Below are 20,203 nucleotides of genomic sequence, written 5' to 3'. Positions count from 1 at the left end.
TTCAGGTGAGTCATCTGTACATGGCAATAGGCAGAGCTGAGCAGCATTAGTAACAGAGATTCACACTGAGATACCGGGACACAGCACGTGACTAAAACTTCAAGGGACAAGGGAATTTGAACTGGGATAGTTGGCAAGTATGAGGCAGCTGCTTTGGGCTCCACAACAATGATGGGGCCCGGGGCAGATGCCCCATTTGCCCTGCTTTAAAGACGGCCCTGGTTGTAATCATTTGCTTAGCCATCATGGATGATCACAATAATTTGTCTAACATGCTTATTTCCTAAGATTATCAGCACCATCTAGTGGCCATAATGCAGTATTTTCCTGATTTAGGTATTTCTGTAGAATACAAAAAATAAAAAATAGGGAGTGGCGCTGTTATAGAAAAAGTGTATCAATATAATAATTATTCTTCTCAGAGATATAAAGTGACAGGTGCTAGAGTTATTATAAAGATAGTAAAGTGTATCAATGCAATAGTTTTTTTAGTTGTAAATATAAAGTGATAAGTGTTAAATTGTGCAAGAGAGGATTGTAAACAATGAAAACTCAGTCACTATATCATATAAGTGAAAAAACAAAAAACATACAAAAAATAATAAAATAAAAGTGACATGTGCTTATAGGTCCCAAATGAATTAATCCTTTGGATTGGGGATCTAAAGTGACAGGTGCAAAAATATATTGATTATATGTCTTGATATGAAAAACAATGTGCAATAAAAATCAATATGCAATAAAAAAAAAAAATAATATTATAATTCATCAACTCGCTGTGTATTAGGTAAAAACATATATGATGTATAGAAACAAAATCAGAATGTTCATAAAGATGATGTAACGTTTCTTCCGATATGTTTGAATGTCTCCTTTGCAGTGGAATATAGGTAAAGAAGTGCAGTGTTTGATGGCAATATCCCCCTTATGTCATTGCACTCACCGGAGCGCCCTACCCCTGCAGGGGTGCAAGCATAAGATGTTAATCTCAGCGCCTCCGATGACGTCCGTATGACGAAACGCATAAGGCGGGACTATCTTGACACGCACAACGTCACATCCGGGTACCGTGGTTCCGGATATTCGACCGGTGGAACGCAAGTGGCAATTCTAGGTAGCGCTGCTTCCCCTTGTCGTTTGGAGAGTTAGAGAGCCTGCGAGCTCCCTCTCCTACTTTTAAACTTTCATTTTATTAAGTCTATTCCTTGGATATATATATTTTTTACAATAAACGAATGAAACGGAGTCACGGTATGTGGACTATTTGTGTTTTCGTTTTATGAAATATATCATGTGGATGTCTGGCCGGGATCTCCATTGAAATAGGAGCCAGTGGAGTTTCTTTTCCCCCCTCCCTCCTTCTCTGCGGGTGGACGTCCCTGGATCGTGCTATTGGGAGCTGGAAGGATATCGACACCTGGGGATTAACATCTTACGCTCGCACCACTGCAGGGGTAGGGCGCTTCCGTGAGTGCAATCACATATTGGGATATTGCCATCAAACACTGCACTTCTTTACCTATATTCCTCTGCAAAGGAGACATTCAAACATATCGGAAGAAACGTTACGTCATCTTTATGAACATTCTGATTTTGTTTCTATACATCATACATGTTTTTACCTAATACACAGCGAGTTGATGAATTATAATATTTTTTATTTATTTTTTTTTTATTGCATATTGATTTTTATTGCACATTGTTTTTCATATCAAGACATATATTCAATATATTTTTGCACCTGTCACTTTAGATCCGCAATCCAAAGGATTAATTCATTTGGGACCTATAAGCACATGTCACTTTTATTTTATTATTTTTTGTGTGTTTTTTGTTTTTTCACTTATATGATATAGTGACTGAGTTTTCATTGTTTACAATCCTCTCTTGCACAATTCAGCACTTATCACTTTATATTTACAACTAAAAAACTATTGCATTGATACACTTTACTATCTTTATAATAACTCTAGCACCTGTCACTTTATATCTCTAAGAAGAACAATTATTATATTGATACACTTTTTCTATAACAGCGCCACTCCGTATTTTTTATTTTTTGTATTTGTTTTTCTGGGTTTCACTTAGGTGTTCCCTGTTTACATAGGGGGGCAGCAGTTTCTAATATCCTGAAGCGCGGATCCTTTGATAAACAATTATTTCTGTAGAATACCACATTATGGCCATTAGATGGAGCTGACGATTCTAGGAAATTGCAGTGATTATTTGTGATGGCCGTGTGATTGTTTCAGACATTTCAGACAAAAAAAAATTGGCCCCTTAGTGTCCAAATTTATATAAAGGTTAAGTCACCTTGTTTTCTGCACAGGATCCGACTCAAATATTCCCATAAGAAACTTTCCGGTGTCCGGAGATACGCTGTTCACAGCTTGGTAGATGCCAAAGGCTATTGTGTCAGGGATGATGAGCCAGTCTCGTCTGACGTGTCGCTTGGAGACAGTTTTCCCTTCAGTCCCTATAAGCAGAAGACAGCATTAAAGTGTTATAAAAGTCAATACCAAAAATGTAATATACCGCAGCTTACCAATCATTAGATGTGGTGGCTGCATTTGTTTTCTTTTTTTTTTTAGGCTTTTTTACCTGTTTTCACCTGGTGACCTGGCCAGTAACACACCTCCTGTATTAGAGTGACCCCATTCTGGATGAAGGAGCACAGGGGGCACCTTTGGACAGCAACATTTTTAATGTGGGGAGAGGGGAGTGTTAGCAGATTTAGATACACTTATGCCGCGTACACACAATCGGAAATTCCGCCAGCAAAACTCCAATGAGAGCTTTTTGTCGGAAAATGCGACTGTGTGTATACTCCATCGGTCTTTTGCTGGCGGAATTCCAGACAGCAAAAGATTGAGAGCAGGTTCTCTATTATTCGGTCGGGAAAAGTTCCTATCTGAAAATGCGATCGTCTGTACAAATTCCTACGCATGCTCGGAAACAATTCGACGCATACTCGGAAGCATTGAACTTCATTTTCTCGGCTCGTTGTAGTGTTGTACATCACCGCGTTCTTGACAGTCGAAAGTTCCGAGAACTTTTGTGTGACCGTGTGTATACAAGGCAAGCTTGGGCGGAATTCCGTCGGAAAAACCATCCAAGATTTTTCTGATGGAAAATCCGCTCGTGTGTACGGGGCATAACACATTGAAGCCAAACTCTGTGCTGTGCTCCGCGCTCCGTGCTGTGTCCCGATATCTCAGTGTGAAGCCAAACTCCAGTCCACACTGCAGTTACACAAGTAGTTACAGCAATTGTTTGTTTTTTTTTTTCTTTTGGGATATGAATAAATAAAAGCTGATCATTGTAAGCATCCCTGTCAGTGGTAGATGTTTTGTCTCAAAACTCTTAACTGATACTTTTGCAGGAGAGCTTGTTCTGTTCAAAAACAACAGACTTACTAGCAGGATCATCAGGTGAAAATAAAAGAAAAAAAAAGACCAAAAACGAATGCAGCCACCACATCTAAGAATAGGTAAGCTGAGATATATTACATTTTTGTTTTGGGTTTAAAACCACTTTTAGACTTCAAGGAGGTTGATTTACTAAAGGAAAATAGGCTGTTCACTTTGCTCACTTTGCATGGGAATGAGGTGACACTCTTCTAACATGTATCATCCAATCACATGCAAGCAAAAATGCTGTTTTGTTGGCTAACAAACTGGGAAAAACCTCTGACTCTAGGAGGAAGTATGTGTGTGTGGGTGAGGAACAGGGGAAGGGGAGTAGCGAGATGGGATTCAAGTAGTTCTAAAGTCAATACATTTTTTACCTTCATGCATTTCTTGCATGAAGGTAAAAAAGGCCACAGCATTTGTATCGCCCCTTCACTTACCTGAGTCCTCACTCGATCCAGTGCTGTGCCCATATGCAGCCTCACCCTCCCCTCTTCCTCTTCCCAGAGGACACAGAGGCAGAAGCAGGAGTCATAGGCTCCTGCTGCTGTCAATCAAATCTGGCGAAGGGAGCAGGGGCAGTGCCAAGCCATGCATTATGTTTCTATGAACGCACACAGGGATGGACTGGCCATCAGGAGTACCGGGAGATTCCCGGTGGGCCGATGACTCAGTGTGGGCCAGTTTCTGCCGCATCTGCGGTGCGCGACGATCTACCCGTCAACCGCCGACAGCTGTTGCCTGACGGGTAGATCGTAAGCCAGTATGCAGAGTAGCACAGGAAGCGTGTGTAGTAAGTTCTCTCTCTCATGTCATGCAGCGCTGTTCGCTCCCCGGCGGCCCCTCCTCTCTTCTCGTCTATCCCCATTGGCTTGTAAGATCATCTGCGATAGACGAGAAGAGAGGAGGGGCCGCCGGGGAGCAGCCGCGCGTGACATGAGAGAGAGAACTTACTACACATGCTTCCTGCGCTACTCTGCATACTGGCTAGTAAGATGCTGGTGATGTGTCCCTGATGTGCCCTATAATGTGCCCCGATCATGTGCCTCCTGAGGTGCCCCTGTGCCCTAATGTGGCATGTGCCCTGATGTGCTATGTGCCCTGATGTGCCCTGTGCCCTAATGTGCCATGTGCCCTGATGTGCTATGTGCCCTGATGTGCTATGTGCCCTGATGTGCCCTGTGCCCTAATGTACCATGTGCCCCGATGTGCTATGTGCCCTGATGTGCTATGTGCCCTGATGTGCTATGTGCCCTGATGTGCCCTGTGCCCTAATGTGCCATGTGCCCTGATGTGCTATGTGCCCTGATGTGCTATGTGCCCCGATGAGCCCCATAATGTGCCATGTTCCATAATGTGCCCTGTTGTGCTATGTGCCCTGACGTGCCCCATGCCCTGTTGTGCTATGTGCCCTGATGTGCCCCATAATGTGCCCCGATGTGCCCCATAATGTGCCATGTGCCCTGATGTGCTATGTGCCCTGATGTGCTATGCGCCCTGATGTGCTATATGCCCTGATGTGCCATGTGCCCTGATGTGCCCCATAATGTTCCATGTGCCCTGATGTGCTATGTGCCCTGATGTGCCCCGTGCCCTGATGTGCCATAATGTGCCCTGATGTGCCCCGTGCCCTGATGTGCCCCGTACCCTGATGTGCTATATGCCCTGATGTGCCCTGATGTGCTATGTGCCCTGATGTGTCCCATACCCTGATGTGCTATATGCCCTGATGTGCCCTGATGTGCTATATGCCCTGATGTGCTGTGCCCTGATCTCCTATGCCCTGCTGTGCCCCGTGACCTGATGTGCCTTGTGGCCCAGTGAGTGCCCCGTGCCCTGATGTGCCCCGATGTCCTGTGCCTCAATGTCGTGTGCCCTGATGTACTGTGACCTGTGCCCTGATGTCCTGTGCCCTGATGTCCTGTACCCTGATGTGTTGTGCCCTGATGTGCTGTACCCTGATGTGCTGTGTCCTAATGTGCTGTGCCCTGTACACTGATGTGCTGGGCTCTGTACCCTGATGTGTTGTGCCCTGATGTGCCCTATACGCTGATGTGCTGGGCTCTGTACCCTGATGTGTTGTGCCCTGTACCCTGATGTGGCCTGGTGTGCTGTACCCAGATATGCTGTGCACTGATGTGCCTTGTATCCTGATGTGCCTTGTGCCCTGATGTGGCCTGATGTGCTGTGCCCTTATGTACTGTACCCTGATGTGTTGTGCCCTGGGCCGGTCTGGATGAAGTCCAGGGCCACATTTTTGTCCCAGTCCAGCCCTGAACGCACCCAACAAAGCTTGAGAGCACACCTGCACAAGTGCCCCCCCATATCAACCAGCTTGCTATAGGGGGCAGTAGCAGAAGAGGAGGAGCCAAGAGCATCGGCAGGGGTCCCCAGAAGAAGAGATAATAGACCACGCTCACCCAAGCTCTACAGCTGTATCTAAAAAAGTGTGTGAGCAGAGTGCCGGTGCCTGGCTGTAACATTCACTGTAGATCCATAATAGACCATGAGCCAGCAACTCTATAGCTTCTTCATCAAAATACTTTATTGCTGCACAACAGCATTTGCAGGATACAAAAAGATGCTAACGCGTTTTAGCCGAAGCCTTCCTCATAGCATCAATAGACCGCTCTGTTTAACACCGTTGCACAGAGCATGTACATATAACTTCTTTTTTATTATAGGGGGGGGAAAATTAGCATTTACAGTGCATTGAAAAAGTATTCATACCCCCTGAAAATTTCCACATTTTGTCATGTTACTAAAAACGTAAATATATTTTATTGGGGTTTTATGTGATAGACCAGTGATGGAGAACCTTGGCACCCCAGATGTTTTGGAACTACATTTCCCATGATGCTCAACTACACAGCAGAGTGCATGAGCATCATGGGAAATGTAGTTCCAAAACATCAGGGGTGCCAAGGTTTGCCATCACTGTGATAGACCAACACAAAGTGGCCCATAATTGTGAAGTGGAAGGAAAATGATAAATGGTTTTCAAAATTGCTTACACATAAAATTACCGTTCGCAGCATATATAAAGAGACAGATTGGCATCATTATCAGTTTGAACAGAAAATGATACAACAAAACTTAATGGAATAGGTCATCTTATAGAAGGGCAGGGCTGCGTTTACCATGGCCTTCCAAGAGGACACCGTGGGTTGGTCTGAGGATGACCATTTCAGTAAAATTTCCTTTTTAGCATAATAGAGGAGGTAGGCTATGAGAAGCTGAGAGTGATGGGAGTGCTGGTAGTCATCAGAGATGCCCAATAAGGCCAAAGAGGGAGTAGGGATTAGGTCAAGTTGTAGCCGGAGGTTAATTTCATCAAAGACCGCCTTTCAGTATGTCATTGTGGAAGGGCATTGCCAGAACATATGTATATATGAACCCAGTTGGAGTAGACAGCAGGGACAGGTAGGATCTCGTTCGCGGAACATTCCCTGCAACCTTACAGGAGTGTAATAGATCTGATGAAGATCTTCCAGCATTCTTAACAACCATCGAAAGTGAGATGTAAGCAAATGGGGCTGTGACGTCACTGGTTGCTAAGGACACGTTGGGGAATGCACCGGCCGGCATCCTTAACAACCATTGAAAGCAGGATTTCTGGACATGTAAGCATGGGGCCCTCACTTCACTGGTTGCCAAGGACTTGTCGAGGTCTGCACCTGCCGGCGTTCCTAACAACCATTGAAAGCGGGGTTCCCAGGCATATAAGCGAATGGGGTTGATGTCACTGGTTTCTAAAGATTCGTCAGTGACTGCACCTACCAGGTTTCTTGACAACCATTGAAAGCAAGATTCCCGGGCATATAAGCAAATGGAGTCATGACATCACTGGTTACTAAGGACTCGTCCGCGACTGCACCTGCTGTTCTCATCAACCATTGTAAGTGGGATTCCTGGGCATGTAAGCAAATGGGGTTGTGACGTCACTGGTTGCTAAGGACTCGTGAAGGATTGCACCTGCTGGCATTTTCAACAACCATTGAAAGCAGGATGCTGTCATGTATACCACAAGTAGTAACATAGCTCCCAACTGTCTCTGATTTCGAGGGACTGTCCCCGATTTGGAGCAATGTCCCTCTGTCCCTCATTCCTCCTCATTTGTCCCACCATTTGGTCTGATCTATATAGATGTATATAAAATGCACTTTTTATCTATCAAAAAGTGTTTTCCAGCGCTAAACCTTTCATCTGATTTGTAAATTGCTGCATTTGTAAATTCCAAAAGCCAATATAAAGGAATGATAGTGGTAAAAAAAAACACTTGTGGGTTGTTTTTTTGTACAATTCTCCTTTAAGGGGGCGTGGCAAGGGGTGTGCCCTATGCCTACATACTGATAGGAGTCCCTCATTCCCATCTCAAAAAGTTGGGAGGTATGGTAGTAATACCTCTGTTATACATGATGTCCGGATGATCGAACAGGTACCTGGTGAAGACGGGAATGTTGTGGGGGCCTCTTATGCACCTCCTGCTCAACACTTCAGATGGTGGAGACTGTGGAGAGTGTGAAGGCAAGGAGTAGCACAAGTGCAAGAGTAGCTGGCTTGTGACGTCTGCCCTGTAAGTGGGTGGAACTGTCCTGAGGGCCAGATGCAGAAGCAGCTTGGCACCACAGCAGAAGGTAGTAGAAGAAGCCGGGTAGCAAGAGTTAGTCACAGCCAGGCAGTGTTGGACTGAATCGGTAGGCAGAGTAAGTCATGGAAGCAGGCCAAAGTCAGTAACAGTTGGGCAAAGCAGTACAGAATCATCAGACAAGACAAGTCCAGGAACCAGGCCAAGATCTATAACAGCCGGGTAACTTAGTACAAAATCAGCAGGCAAAGGAGAGTCCAGTAATCAGGCCTAGGTCAGGGGTAACCAGATGAGCATGTATAAGGCAAGCAGAGGCAAAGGAGAAGCCAGATCATACATGGGTAGGCAAATATAGCAGATAAGGTCTCAGGAAACACAGGAGCAAGCTGAAGACCATTCAGCAATTTGTCTCATTGACATATCAGTTTAAATAAGACACACATGGGAAACTGTTGCAGTGGCAACGAGGGTCAGTTTATGTGGCCATAGTTATGTGCATAGTAAGACTGATTTAGAACTTCAGCTTGGAATCATTTTTCTTATCTTAATGAGATGCAATGTACAAGGACAGGGATCATTGTAGACACGCACACTCACTCAGGTTGAACTGGATGGACTGGTGTCTTTATTCAATCTTACTAACTATGTAACTATATGTAACTATGTTGAGACTACTTGTGACAGGCTTTGGTTAAACACAGAACTAACTCAAAAACTCCCCCCCTCCCATCATAGACATTGGCTGTGTAACAAGATAGATAAGGAAACCGCAAAAGCATACCTGCAAACTTTGCAAGAATACAAGGGATTAGCTTTGCTAAATTGCTTCGCATCAAGAAAAGTAGGTTGGCTGTTAAAAGGTTAAATGTTTGTATAACGGAAATATTCGCCTGTGACGCAATATATACTGAAAACATTTAAGCTTAAGCTGTAATTGGGTACACTTGGCATCCAGACGATAGTCGGGTCAGGTGTCCACTTTGGCCAAAGTGGAATAAAAAACTCTGTTAAACAAGTCCTGTGTCCAGCAAAGTAATTTGCTGATATTCCACCTGCTACATCATTTGGTGCATTTGGCCATGGGGCGGAATATCGGTGTGACCTGTTGAGGCAGGTGGCACTGTTTTTCCATCGGACCTACAAGGAGTGGTCCGAGGGGCAGCCCTTTGGGTTATATTGTAGTCTCAAAAGGCGCCTTCTAGAACTGTTATCTAGGAGACTGCGCTGTGTCATATTTGGTGGCCTGCTGTGGATGACCTTTGTAGCGCCAAAAGGACCTGGGAACCTGAGAAATAGATAGTTGGAGCTCCAACAGGAACAGGTGAGAGTCTTTTTACTTTTGATTTTGGATAACAGTCAGACAGCCAGCCAGCCTCTCGACGGATCGAGAGAAGGGAAGCCTGATCACCTTCTGAGAGGAACGTCCGTCCAGATGATTGTGCATCTTTCAGGCGAATCCTCAGTCAGTCATTTTTGGGTGGGAGTGTCTGGTATGATTTATGTGTGCATGAGACATCACTTTGTGGTAAAATGAAAGTGGACCTCTTTTAAGTGTGGTTCCCGGCCAGCAGACTGCGTCCGGGAAGTGCTGTCTATTATCCCTACCTGTGTCGAGGATTCAGACCCCTTACTGAATTCTCATTGTTTACCCTATCTTCTGTGTCTGTCTTGGTGTCTCTAGGTTACAAGTATGGGTGGGAAACATAGTGTTGAATCCCCCCTACAGTCCATGAACTATAACTTCAGGAAGGGATTTTCTAAGAACTGCAATTTAAAACTTAGTCCTGAGAAATTGGTAGCATTGTGTGAGAAAGATTGGCCCCGCTATGGAACGTGGTGGCCCCCACAGGGAACCTTTGACTTAGAGACCATTGACCGATTATTTGAGAATATTAGGTCAGACTCACAGAAACATGACCAAGACGCACCCTCCCAGGAGGAATGTCCGTCCGGATGATCGTGCATGCCTCAGACAAATCCTCAGTCAGTCAGTCAGGAGGAATGTCTGTCCGGATGATTGTGCATCCCTCGGACAAATTCTCAGTCAGTCAGTCAACTAGGAGGAACGTCCATCTGGATGATTGTGCATCCCTCGGACAAATGGGAGATAAAGACCTGCAATGGATAGAAGCCACAAAAGAGGAACAGTGCAGAATTGTGGTTATGACAAGAGTAGTACCACTGACAAATCAAACAAAACACATATATTCTCAACCCGAAGAGACAGATCAGCCTTCCCCATATGTAGAGGAACGAGCCTCAGACAGATACAGGTCAGAGCCATGTCCAAATGCCTCGCCCAGTAGACAAGAGGACTCAAGTTGTTGTCTACCTGCATCAGATTCAGCAAGTTTGTCAACGCCTAATCTCAGTAAACATACTCCTATTTATACTCCTAACCGTAACACTCTGGGTATTGGCAGGACAGAAATAGGGAACTCAGTAGTAGCCAATGGGCCCCCCAATCAAGTGTCCACTTCCACTCCGAGAAATCCCGATGCAAATAGCAGGACCCTTGCCCCGTCTTTCAACATACCTCTGCAAATGCCCCTAAGGGAACAGGCGGTGGGGGACTCTAGTTTACACCCCTTTTACCACAACAGATTTACTGAACTGGAAGACTCATAACCCTGCCTACTCTGAGAAGCCCCAAGCCATGACAGATTTGCTCCGGTCAATAATTCAGACCCTTCAGGTTAAAGGTTAAAGGATTCTATCCTCTTAAGCTGAGTGACCGTAGAGGGGATTTTGATACGATACTGCTCTGCAAGGAAAAATCCTGGATATTCAGGCTCAACACGCTTCAGCCGGCAGGCCTGAATAATGAACTGAGTCTGAAAGTTTTCCTTGAATCCTAATAAATAGGCAGGTTAAATTTGATTAGGCACAAGCTCCTATAAATAGTCTACAGCAACTCTTGTGTGGCGTCCAGATGAAGTGCAGGGGAACTGCACGAAACGCAAGCGTTGACGCGGCTGACGCCGGCTCACCCCTGCTCTCTCTTCCAGTCCCCCTCACTGACCCATGAGGTGATTCCTCCTGGTTTTTTTCATCGTGGGATATGGTGACGTTTTGCCCCTGCACCTAGCCGCATAAAGACTGATTACTATAAGGAATGGCTTTTGTCAGCTATACAGCCAATCACAGCCAATCCCCCTACAACTGAATAGTGAATGCTCCATTCATCTTGCGGACGCGAGGAAAACACAAATCCTATCTACACACAAACGTTCTAACAACAGCTGTGAAAGGGAAATCGCACAGAGCGACCATACAGAGCCTTTTTCCTGTGAAATCGCTGCAACAAACTGCATGACCCAAGGAGGGGTAAGCACCTTTGCAAGGTGAACCTTTCATACTTCCATACTAATTTATAGTGATATTCAAAGATTAGGCTGGATACTGCTCTGCTTTTCATTCAATGAATCTCTACTGCTACACCCCGCCTGCCATATCAAAAAATTGACTGAGGCGGAGGAAGGATATTTGCTTTTTGAGAGACATTGTCCATATACAGCTTTGCTATATTGCTTGTGATTCATCTTTGCCTACACTTTGAGTAGACAATCAGCCTCTTTGTGCTAGGATAAAAGGAAACGACCGGAATCTTATATCTTTATAAGACTTGTCTTCCATGATATTATGTAGCTACATAACAAGATAAAGGGTTAAATTCCTTTTCAGCTGCAAGTTGGAGCACACCCAGAAATACTGGGACTGATTGTGGGGCTGTCATTTCATTCAAATATATGATCTGTATTGATCAATGCAGGGAGTAAAACAATTCTATCAGGATCCGTGCACAAGATATTAGTGCCCAACTTATGACTATATGGGAATACTAGCTCTGTATGATATGTTCATCAAGCATTTATTTTGAAACCACAATACTAGACAGCAATGAGTTATCCTAAATGAATATTTTTCAAACACATAACATCTATTGAGTATCCCACATCTGTGGGGGGGGGGGGGGGGATATGGTCTGTGGAGTGTGTGGGGAGGTGATTTGAGCACAGTGGTTTTACTGATTGTATTTTTTTTTGTGTTTCAGTTCATTGTTTTTTGATATTGTGAGAGTGTGGTTCACTGGTGTTGAGGCGCCAAGCTGTGTCACCTCTGATGAACCTCACGCTTTTAATCTTCCTTTTTTCATCAATAAAGTCTTATATATTTGTACCATAGACTGTAGTTGATCCTCCGATTATTTACCATTCTTGAAACATCTCTTTGTCTTAATATTTTGTAGTTCCACATAACTATTGGTATTATAGGAGGTATCCCGTCTATTAGACGCATCAGTCATGGTTCATTAATTTAATTATTAGTGCAGTGGATTCAGTGGGGTTTTTACATTTTTCATTCAACTTCCGACTCACAGAAACATGACCAAGACGCACCCTCCCAGGAGGAATGTCCGTCCGGATGATTGCGCATCCCTCGGACAAATCCTCAGTCAGTCAACTAGGAGGAACGTCCGTCCGGATGATTGTGCATCCCTCGGACAAATATGAGATAAAGACCTGCAGTGGATAGAAGCCACAAAAGATGAACAGTGCAGAATTGTGGTTATAACAAGAGTAGTACCACTGATAAAACAAACAAAACACATATATTCTCAACCCAAAGAGACAGATCAGTCTTTCCCATATGTAGAGGAACGAGCTTCAGAAAGATACAGGTCAGAGCCATGTCCACATGCCCCGTCCAGTAGACAAGAGGACTCAAGTTGTTGTCCACCTGCATCAGATTCAGCAAGTTTGTCAATGCCTAATCTCAGTAAACATACTCCTATTAATACTCCTAACTGTAACACTTTGGGTATAGGCAGGACAGAAATAGGGAACTCAGTAATAGCCAATGGGCGCCCCAATCAAGTGTCCACTTCCACTCCGAGAAACCCCAATGCAAATAGCCGGACCCTTGCCCCGTCTTTCAACATACCTCTGCAAATGCCCCTAAGGGAACAGGCGGTGGGGGACTCTAGTTTACACCCCTTTTACCACAACAGATTTACTGAACTGGAAGACTCATAACCCTGCCTACTCTGAGAAGCCCCAAGCCATGACAGATTTGCTCCGGTCAATAATTCAGACCCATAACCCTACTTGGTCGGACTGTCAGAAACTTTTATCGACCCCTTTTAATACTGTTGAGAGACACAGAATTAACCAAGCAGTCAAAAGACCCTTCCTAACAGAAAAACTTCGTAGTTTGGGGGGGCATCAAGTCCAACATCAGTTCCTGTACATGCCGGATTGCCCTATTCCTTTGCTGGGCAGAGACTTTCTTGCTAAACCCAGAGCACACATATACTTCCAATCTGACGGACAGATTGCACCATCCCTCTGAAGCCCACATACTATGGACTATGGGCGGAAGACAACCCACCAGGATTAGCCAGACACATTCTTCCAATCCTTATTGAATTAAAATCAGGAGCCACTCCAGTCAGCCTGAAACAGTACTCAGTCCCTCGAAAATCCCTAGTAGGAATACAAAAGTACTTAAACAAATTCCTACACTATGGACTGTTTGTCAGATCCCCACCCCGACTACCAGACAGCAAGTATGTGAATGCCTGGGGGCAGCAAGATTTTGCCGAATCTGGATACCGGACTCTGCCACAAAAGCTAGACCCCTCTATGAATCCACAAAGGGGGGAGAAAAAAAACCCTTTCAATGGGGAGAACAACAAAACAGAGCATTCTGAGACATTAAGGTTTCCCTAATGCAGGCCCCCGCGCTGGGCCTGCCGAACAACCAGAAGGTTTTCTACTTGTATGTCAGTGAAAAACAAGGAATAGCAGTAGGAATCCTTGCACAATACTTGGGATCGTGGCAGCGCCCTGTAGCATATCTTTCAAAACAACTGGACACTGTAGCTCAGGGCTGGCCATCCTGCCTGCGGGCCATCGCAGCAACAGCCCTCCTTGTGGCCGAGGCTGACAAGTTGTCATTGGATCAGGAAACTTATGCCCAGGTCCCACACCAAGTACAGGGGGTCCCCGGGTTACGAACGAGATAGGGACTGTAGGTTTGTTCTTAAGTCGAATTTGTTTGTAAGTCGGAACAGTACCTTTTTTAAGTACAAATCCAGTCTCAGAGTCAGGAAGTGAGATTAAATCCATCTAATGAGGATACAGACAGTATAATTTTTTTTATTTTAATTATTCTTTACTTTTTTTAATTACTTTGTTATTTTTTTTTTTATTTAATTAATACTGTATTTCTTATTTTTTTTATTTTTTTATAAATTTTTTTTCACTTAACTTTATTGCTATCACACAGGAGAAAACAATTCCCTGTGTGATAGCAATTGGAGGTGACAGGTTCCCTTTATTGACCCTGTCACCTCCTAGCACTGCTAGATTTTCTGTCAGAGCTGAGAGGGGAGGAGCACAGCTCTCCCCTCTCACTCTTTACATGGCGGCAGGGACAGGAGGAACAGGTACAGTACACTGCATATTAAGCATATTACAGTACTGCTCACAGGCTGTTACAGGCTGCTCACCTGATGGCACAGCAGGGAGATGGATAGATGCTGTGTCCAGGCAGGCCGGCCGCGGTGCACCTCCGCGGGGCAGCGCTCGTAGGAAAGACCGGGGATCCTGGAGGCTTCACTAGGCCGGACAAGGCCGCGGTGACGTCACTCGGGCCCCGTTCGTAAGTAGGGGTCGTTCGTAAGTCGGATGTTCGTAAGTCGGGGACCCCCTGTACAAGCATTAATGATTTACAAGGGAAATCACTGGTTCACAAACAGCCGAATGGTTAAATATAGGGATGAGCTTCGAGTTCGTGTCGAACTCATGTTCGACTTTAACATTGGCTGTTCGCAAGTTCGCCGAACAGCGAACAATTTGGGGTGTTCGCGGCAAATTCGAATGCCGCGGAACACCCTTTAAAAGTCTATGGGAGAAATCAAAACTGTTAATTTTAAAGGCTTATGTGCAAGTTATTATCATAAAAAGTGTTTGGGGACCTGGGTCCTGCCTTGGGGACAAGTATCAATGCAAAAAAAAGTTTTAAAAACGGCCGTTTTTTCAGGAGCAGTGATTTTAATAATGCTTAAAGTCAAACAATAAAAGTGTAATATCCCTTTAAATTTCGTAGCTGGGGGGTGTCTATAGTATGCCTGTAAAGGGGCGCATGTTTCCCATGTTTAGAACAGTCTGACAGCAAAATGACATTTCAAAGGAAAAAAGTCATTTAAAACTACTCGCGGCTATTGCATTGCCGGTCCGACAATACACAGGGGAACCCCGAACCAAAATTAAAAAAAAAAAAACGGCGTGGAGTCCCCCCAAGAATCCATACCAGACCCTTATCCGAGCACGCAACCTGGCAGGCCGCAGGAAAAGAGGGGGGGACGAAAGAGCGCCCCCCCTCCTGAACCATACCAGGCCACATGCCCTCAACATTGGGAGGGTGCTCTGGGGTAGCCCCCCAAAACACCTTGTCCCCATGTTGATGAGGACAAGGGCCTCATCCCCACAACCCTGGCCGGTGGTTGTGGGGGTCTGTGGGCGGGGGGCTTATCGGAATCTGGAAGCCCCCTTTAACAAGGGGACCCCCAGATCCCGCCCCCCCTGTGTGAAATGGTAAGGGGGTACAAAAGTACCCCTACCATTTCACTAAAAAACTGTCAAAAATTTTAAAAATGACAAGAGACAGTTTTTGACAATTCCTTTATTTAAATGCTTCTTCTTTCTTCTTTCTTCCCTTATCTTCTTCTTCTTCTTCTTCTGGTTCTTCTGGCTCTTCTGGTTCTTCCTCCGGCGTTCTCGTCCAGCATCTCCTCCGCGGCATCTTCTATCTTCTTCTCCTCGGGCCGCTCTGCACCCATGGCATGGGGGGAGGCTCCCGCTCTTCTCTTCATCTTCTTCTCTACTTCATCTTCTTCTTCATCTTCTTCTTTTCTTCTCTTCTTCTCTTCTTCATCTTCTTCTCCGGGCTGCTCCGCATCCATACTGGCATAGAGGGAGGCTCCCGCTGTGTGACACGTCTCCTCTTCTGACGGTTCTTAAATAACGGGGGGTGGGGGGGGCCCTCCCCGCCTCCCCTCTGACGCATGGAACATGATGGGACTTCCCTGTGGCATTCCCCGTGACGTTACAGGGAAGTCCCGTCAAGTCACCGTGCGTCAGAGGGGGGCAGGGTCACCGGGTGGCCCCGCCCCCTGTTATTTAAGAACCGCCAGAAGAGGAGACGCGTCACACAGCGGGAGCCTCCCTCCATGCCAGCATGGATGCGGAGCGGCCCGGAGAAGAAGATGAAGAAACGAAGAAGATGAAGAAGAGAAGAAGATGAAGAGAAGAGCGGGAGCCTCCCCCCATGCCATGGGTGCGGAGCGGCCCGAGGAGAAGAAGATAGAAGACGCCGCGGAGGAGATGCTGGACGAGAACGCCGAAGGAAGAACCAGAAGAGCCAGAAGAACCAGAAGAAGAAGAAGATAAAGGAAGATAGAAGAAAGAAGAAGCATTTAAATAAAAGGAATTGTCAAAAACTGTCTTTTGTCATTTTTAACATTTTTGACAGTTTTTTAGTGAAATGGTAGGGGTACTTTTGTATCCCCTTACCATTTCACACAGGGGGGCAGGAATCTGGGGGTCCCCTTGGTAAAGGGGGCTTCCAGATTCCGATAAGCCCCCCGCCCGCAGACCCCCACAACCACTGGCCAGGGTTGTGGGGATGAGGCCTTTGTCCTCATCAACATGGGGACAAGGTGTTTTGGGGGGCTACCCCAAAGCACCCTCCCAATGTTGAGGGCATGTGGCCTGCTACGGTTCAGGGGGGGCGCTCTCTCGCCCCCCCTCTTTTCCTGCGGCCTGCCAGGTTGCGTGCTCGGATAAGGGTCTGGTATGGATTTATGGGGGGACCCCACGCCGTTTTTTTTTTTAAATTTTGTCCGGGGTTCCCCTTAATATCTATACCAGACCTGAAGGGCCTGGTATGGAATTTAGGGGGACCCCCATGTCATTTTTTTTTAAATTTTGGTTCAGGGTTCCCCTGTGGGGAATTCCCATGCCGTTTTTATCAATGAACTTTTATGTGTATTGTCGGACCGGCAATTCATTAATAGCCGCGAGTAGTTTTAAATTACTTTTTTTCCTTTGAAATGTCATTTTGCTGTCAGACTGTTCTAAACACGGGAAACATGCGCCCCTTTACAGGTATACTATAGACACCTCCCAGGTATGAAATTTAAAGGTATATTACACTTTTATTGTTTGACTTTAAGCATTATTAAAATCACTGCTCCTGAAAAAACGGCCGTTTTTAAAACTTTTTTTGCATTGATCCATGTCCCCTGGGGCAGGACCTGGGTCCCCAAACACTTTTTATGACAATAACTTGCATATAAGCCTTTAAAATTAGCACTTTTGATTATTCATGTTCGTGTCCCATAGACTTTAATGGTGTTCGTGTGTTCGAACTAACTTTTTTCCTGTTCGCATGTTCTGGTGTGAACCGAACAGGGGGGTGTTAGTCTCATCCCTAGTTAAATACCAAGCTATGCTGTGTGAAAATCCTCGAATCCACTTAGAGACTGTTAACACCTGAAACCCAGCCACTCTTCTCCCCACCTCACAAGAGCCCCTAACACATGACTGTCTCCAGGTAATGGATGAAGTATATGCAAGCCGACCAGACTTGAAGGACAGCCCCTTGGAGAAGCCAGACGTTGAGTACTTCACTGACGGTAGCAGTTTTGTAAAAGATGGAGTCCGCTATGCAGGCTATGCAGTTGTCACACTAGAGGCAGTGATAGAGACAGGAGCCTTATCGCAGGGGACCTCAGCACAGAAAGCAGAACTGATTGCACTGACCAGAGCATTACAACTGGCTGCGGGACTAAAACGAAATGTCTATGTAGACTCCAAATATGCCTTCCTGACCCTTCATGCACATGGGGCCCTGTATAAGGAGAGGGGACTTATTACATCTGGAGGGAAGAGCATCAAATATGGGACAGAAATACTAGAACTGTTAGAGGCAGTATGGCCCCCCTCTGAAGTCACAGTGATACACTGCAGGGGCCATCAAAAGGGGGACTCCCGAGTGGCTAGAGGAATTAGGAAAGTAGATCAAGCAGCCAGAGATGCAGCACTTCAACAACCCCTACAACAGATAATGCCCCCCCTGTTCCCTGTCCCACTTTCTGAATGGGATCCAATTTACACAAAGGCAGAACAGGAATGGATAGAGTCTGAACCTGGGGAGTATCGGGAAGACCAGTGGTATCAACTGCTGGACAGGAGAATTGTTATCCCAGCTGCTGTAGCAACTGAGCTAGTAACTGAATTTCACAAAGGGACACACATGGGAAAAACAGCCATTGAGAAGGCCCTAGAGAGACATTTTTATATTCCCCGGCTACCCACATTGGCACAAGCTGCATCCAGCAGATGGGTAGAGTGCACCTGCAATAACCCAAGACAGGGACCTATACCACCCCCTGGAGTACAAGCCGTAGGAGCCTCACCAATGGAAGAATTGATGGTTGACTTCACTGTCATGCCCCCTGCAGGCGGATGCAAATATTTGTTAGTAGCCGTTTGTACCTATTCAAACTGGATAGAGGAATGGCCCACACGGACTGAGACTACGAAAGAAGTGATTAAATGCCTGACTCAGGAGATTATCCCCAGATATGGAATCCCCACCACCATAGGCTCAGACAATGGCCCTGCTTTTGTTCACAAGTGCCTCCAGGAATTAGCAACAGCACTTAAGATTACTTGAAAACTACACACCGCATATATGCCCCAAAGCTCTGGAAAACTTGAACGAATGAACCGCACGCTCAAGTTACATCTGACCAAGCTCTGTCAGGAAACCAAAATGAAATGGACCTTGATGTTTCCCATTGCTTTACTGAGAATTCGGAGTACCCCAACAAGGAGCACAAATCTGTCCCCTTTTGAGGTACTATATGGGAGGCCCCCACCCATCATTAGAGGTATTAGAGGAGACTTGCATCAGATAGGAGGGGTTGTTAGCCGTGAACTGATACAGAGTCTTGGGCAGAGTATGCAAGACATAGGGAAATGGGTTCAGGAGAAACTTCCCATAAGCTTGTCAAACCCAGTACATCCCTTTAAACCAGGAGATACAGTTTGGATAAAAGAGTGGAACTTAACCCCACTATGGCCAAAATGGAGAGGTCCTTACACTGTTCTGCTATCTACCCCAACAGCCATTAAGGTGGCCGAGGTGACACCCTGGATACACCACTCTAGGGTGAAACGAGCTGTAGACCTCACAGACTCCTGGCACAGTACAGTAGATCCCCAAGATCCTTTGAGACTGAGATTGACCAGAGAAATCAGAAGGAAGAACTCCAGCCCTGTTTTCAGCACATCGCTGGGAGCTGCTGAATCTACACATGTCAGAAAATAAGCAGACTGCAGCCCTGCGGCCAGCACACCCCTGGATGCTGCTGGCTCAACGCATGGGGGAAGATAAAGGACATCTACTAAGCTCTGCTCCAACCACAGCCCGGACGCTGGTTGGTCTACGCATAAGCTAAAACTTGAGGATATTCATCGGTGTAATGCTTGCTAAAAATTTTATAATGAGATTGTTGATAGCCATAGCAATGATACTAACCGGGCTAAAAAAAGGGGGGAGAGCAACTCATGTGACCCTTGTATAAAGTCCACCAGAGTAGGATCCATAACTACCAAGATATTACTGTGGTATTCCCATTATCAATGCAAGGGCACAGTAACTGGTACCTGCATACATAATGGGACTACCTATTCAATGTGCACTGTTGAGAATCAGATAACCTGTTATGACTCCACTTATACGCCCTAAAAAACTTGGCTAACTGTTCGGAGCTTTAGCTCCACCGGTAAGCTGGTAAACCGTACCCTAATCACCAACTCAAATACTGCAGAGACAAGTTTTAATTATTTTCTGATTCTCCCTATAGTGTATTGAGTACTGATAGTTTTACTCTTTTTGTATTCCTATTGTTACCATGGGCCAAGGGTCACTATCCCAGTGTTATATAAGTTAATGAGAGACCCGACTAGAGCTGACAATGGGGAATAGTCTCGGTAGAAGAATGTTTTTTGCCTGCTAGTGAGGCCACCATAAAGAAGAAAGGAAAAACTGTATGTTATTTAGTGATGCCTAATCTCGTTCATATTAATCGCTATGATTATGATCAAAGGGGGAATGAAGTGGCAACGAG

The 20,203-nt window shown here is 45.5% G+C and overlaps 1 protein-coding gene across 4 annotated transcripts in view; it reads right to left on the bottom strand.

Moving 5' to 3' along the window:
- The window catches only part of LOC141129356 (apovitellenin-1-like), an 81,564-nt gene that overhangs the window by 52,519 nt on the left and 8,842 nt on the right, over positions 1 to 20,203 (bottom strand). For all 4 annotated transcript variants that reach the window (XM_073617333.1, XM_073617336.1, XM_073617337.1 and 1 more), the window contains one exon: positions 2,314 to 2,476. In XM_073617333.1, the coding sequence (XP_073473434.1) occupies positions 2,314 to 2,476 (163 nt within the window). The remainder of the gene's footprint in view (positions 1 to 2,313; positions 2,477 to 20,203) is intronic.

This window comes from Aquarana catesbeiana, linkage group LG02 (assembly GCF_042186555.1).
Source record: "Aquarana catesbeiana isolate 2022-GZ linkage group LG02, ASM4218655v1, whole genome shotgun sequence".
Classification (NCBI taxonomy): domain Eukaryota; kingdom Metazoa; phylum Chordata; class Amphibia; order Anura; family Ranidae; genus Aquarana; species Aquarana catesbeiana.
The sequence above is the reverse complement of the archived record's forward strand: the minus strand, read 5'-3'. Positions and strand labels throughout refer to the sequence as shown.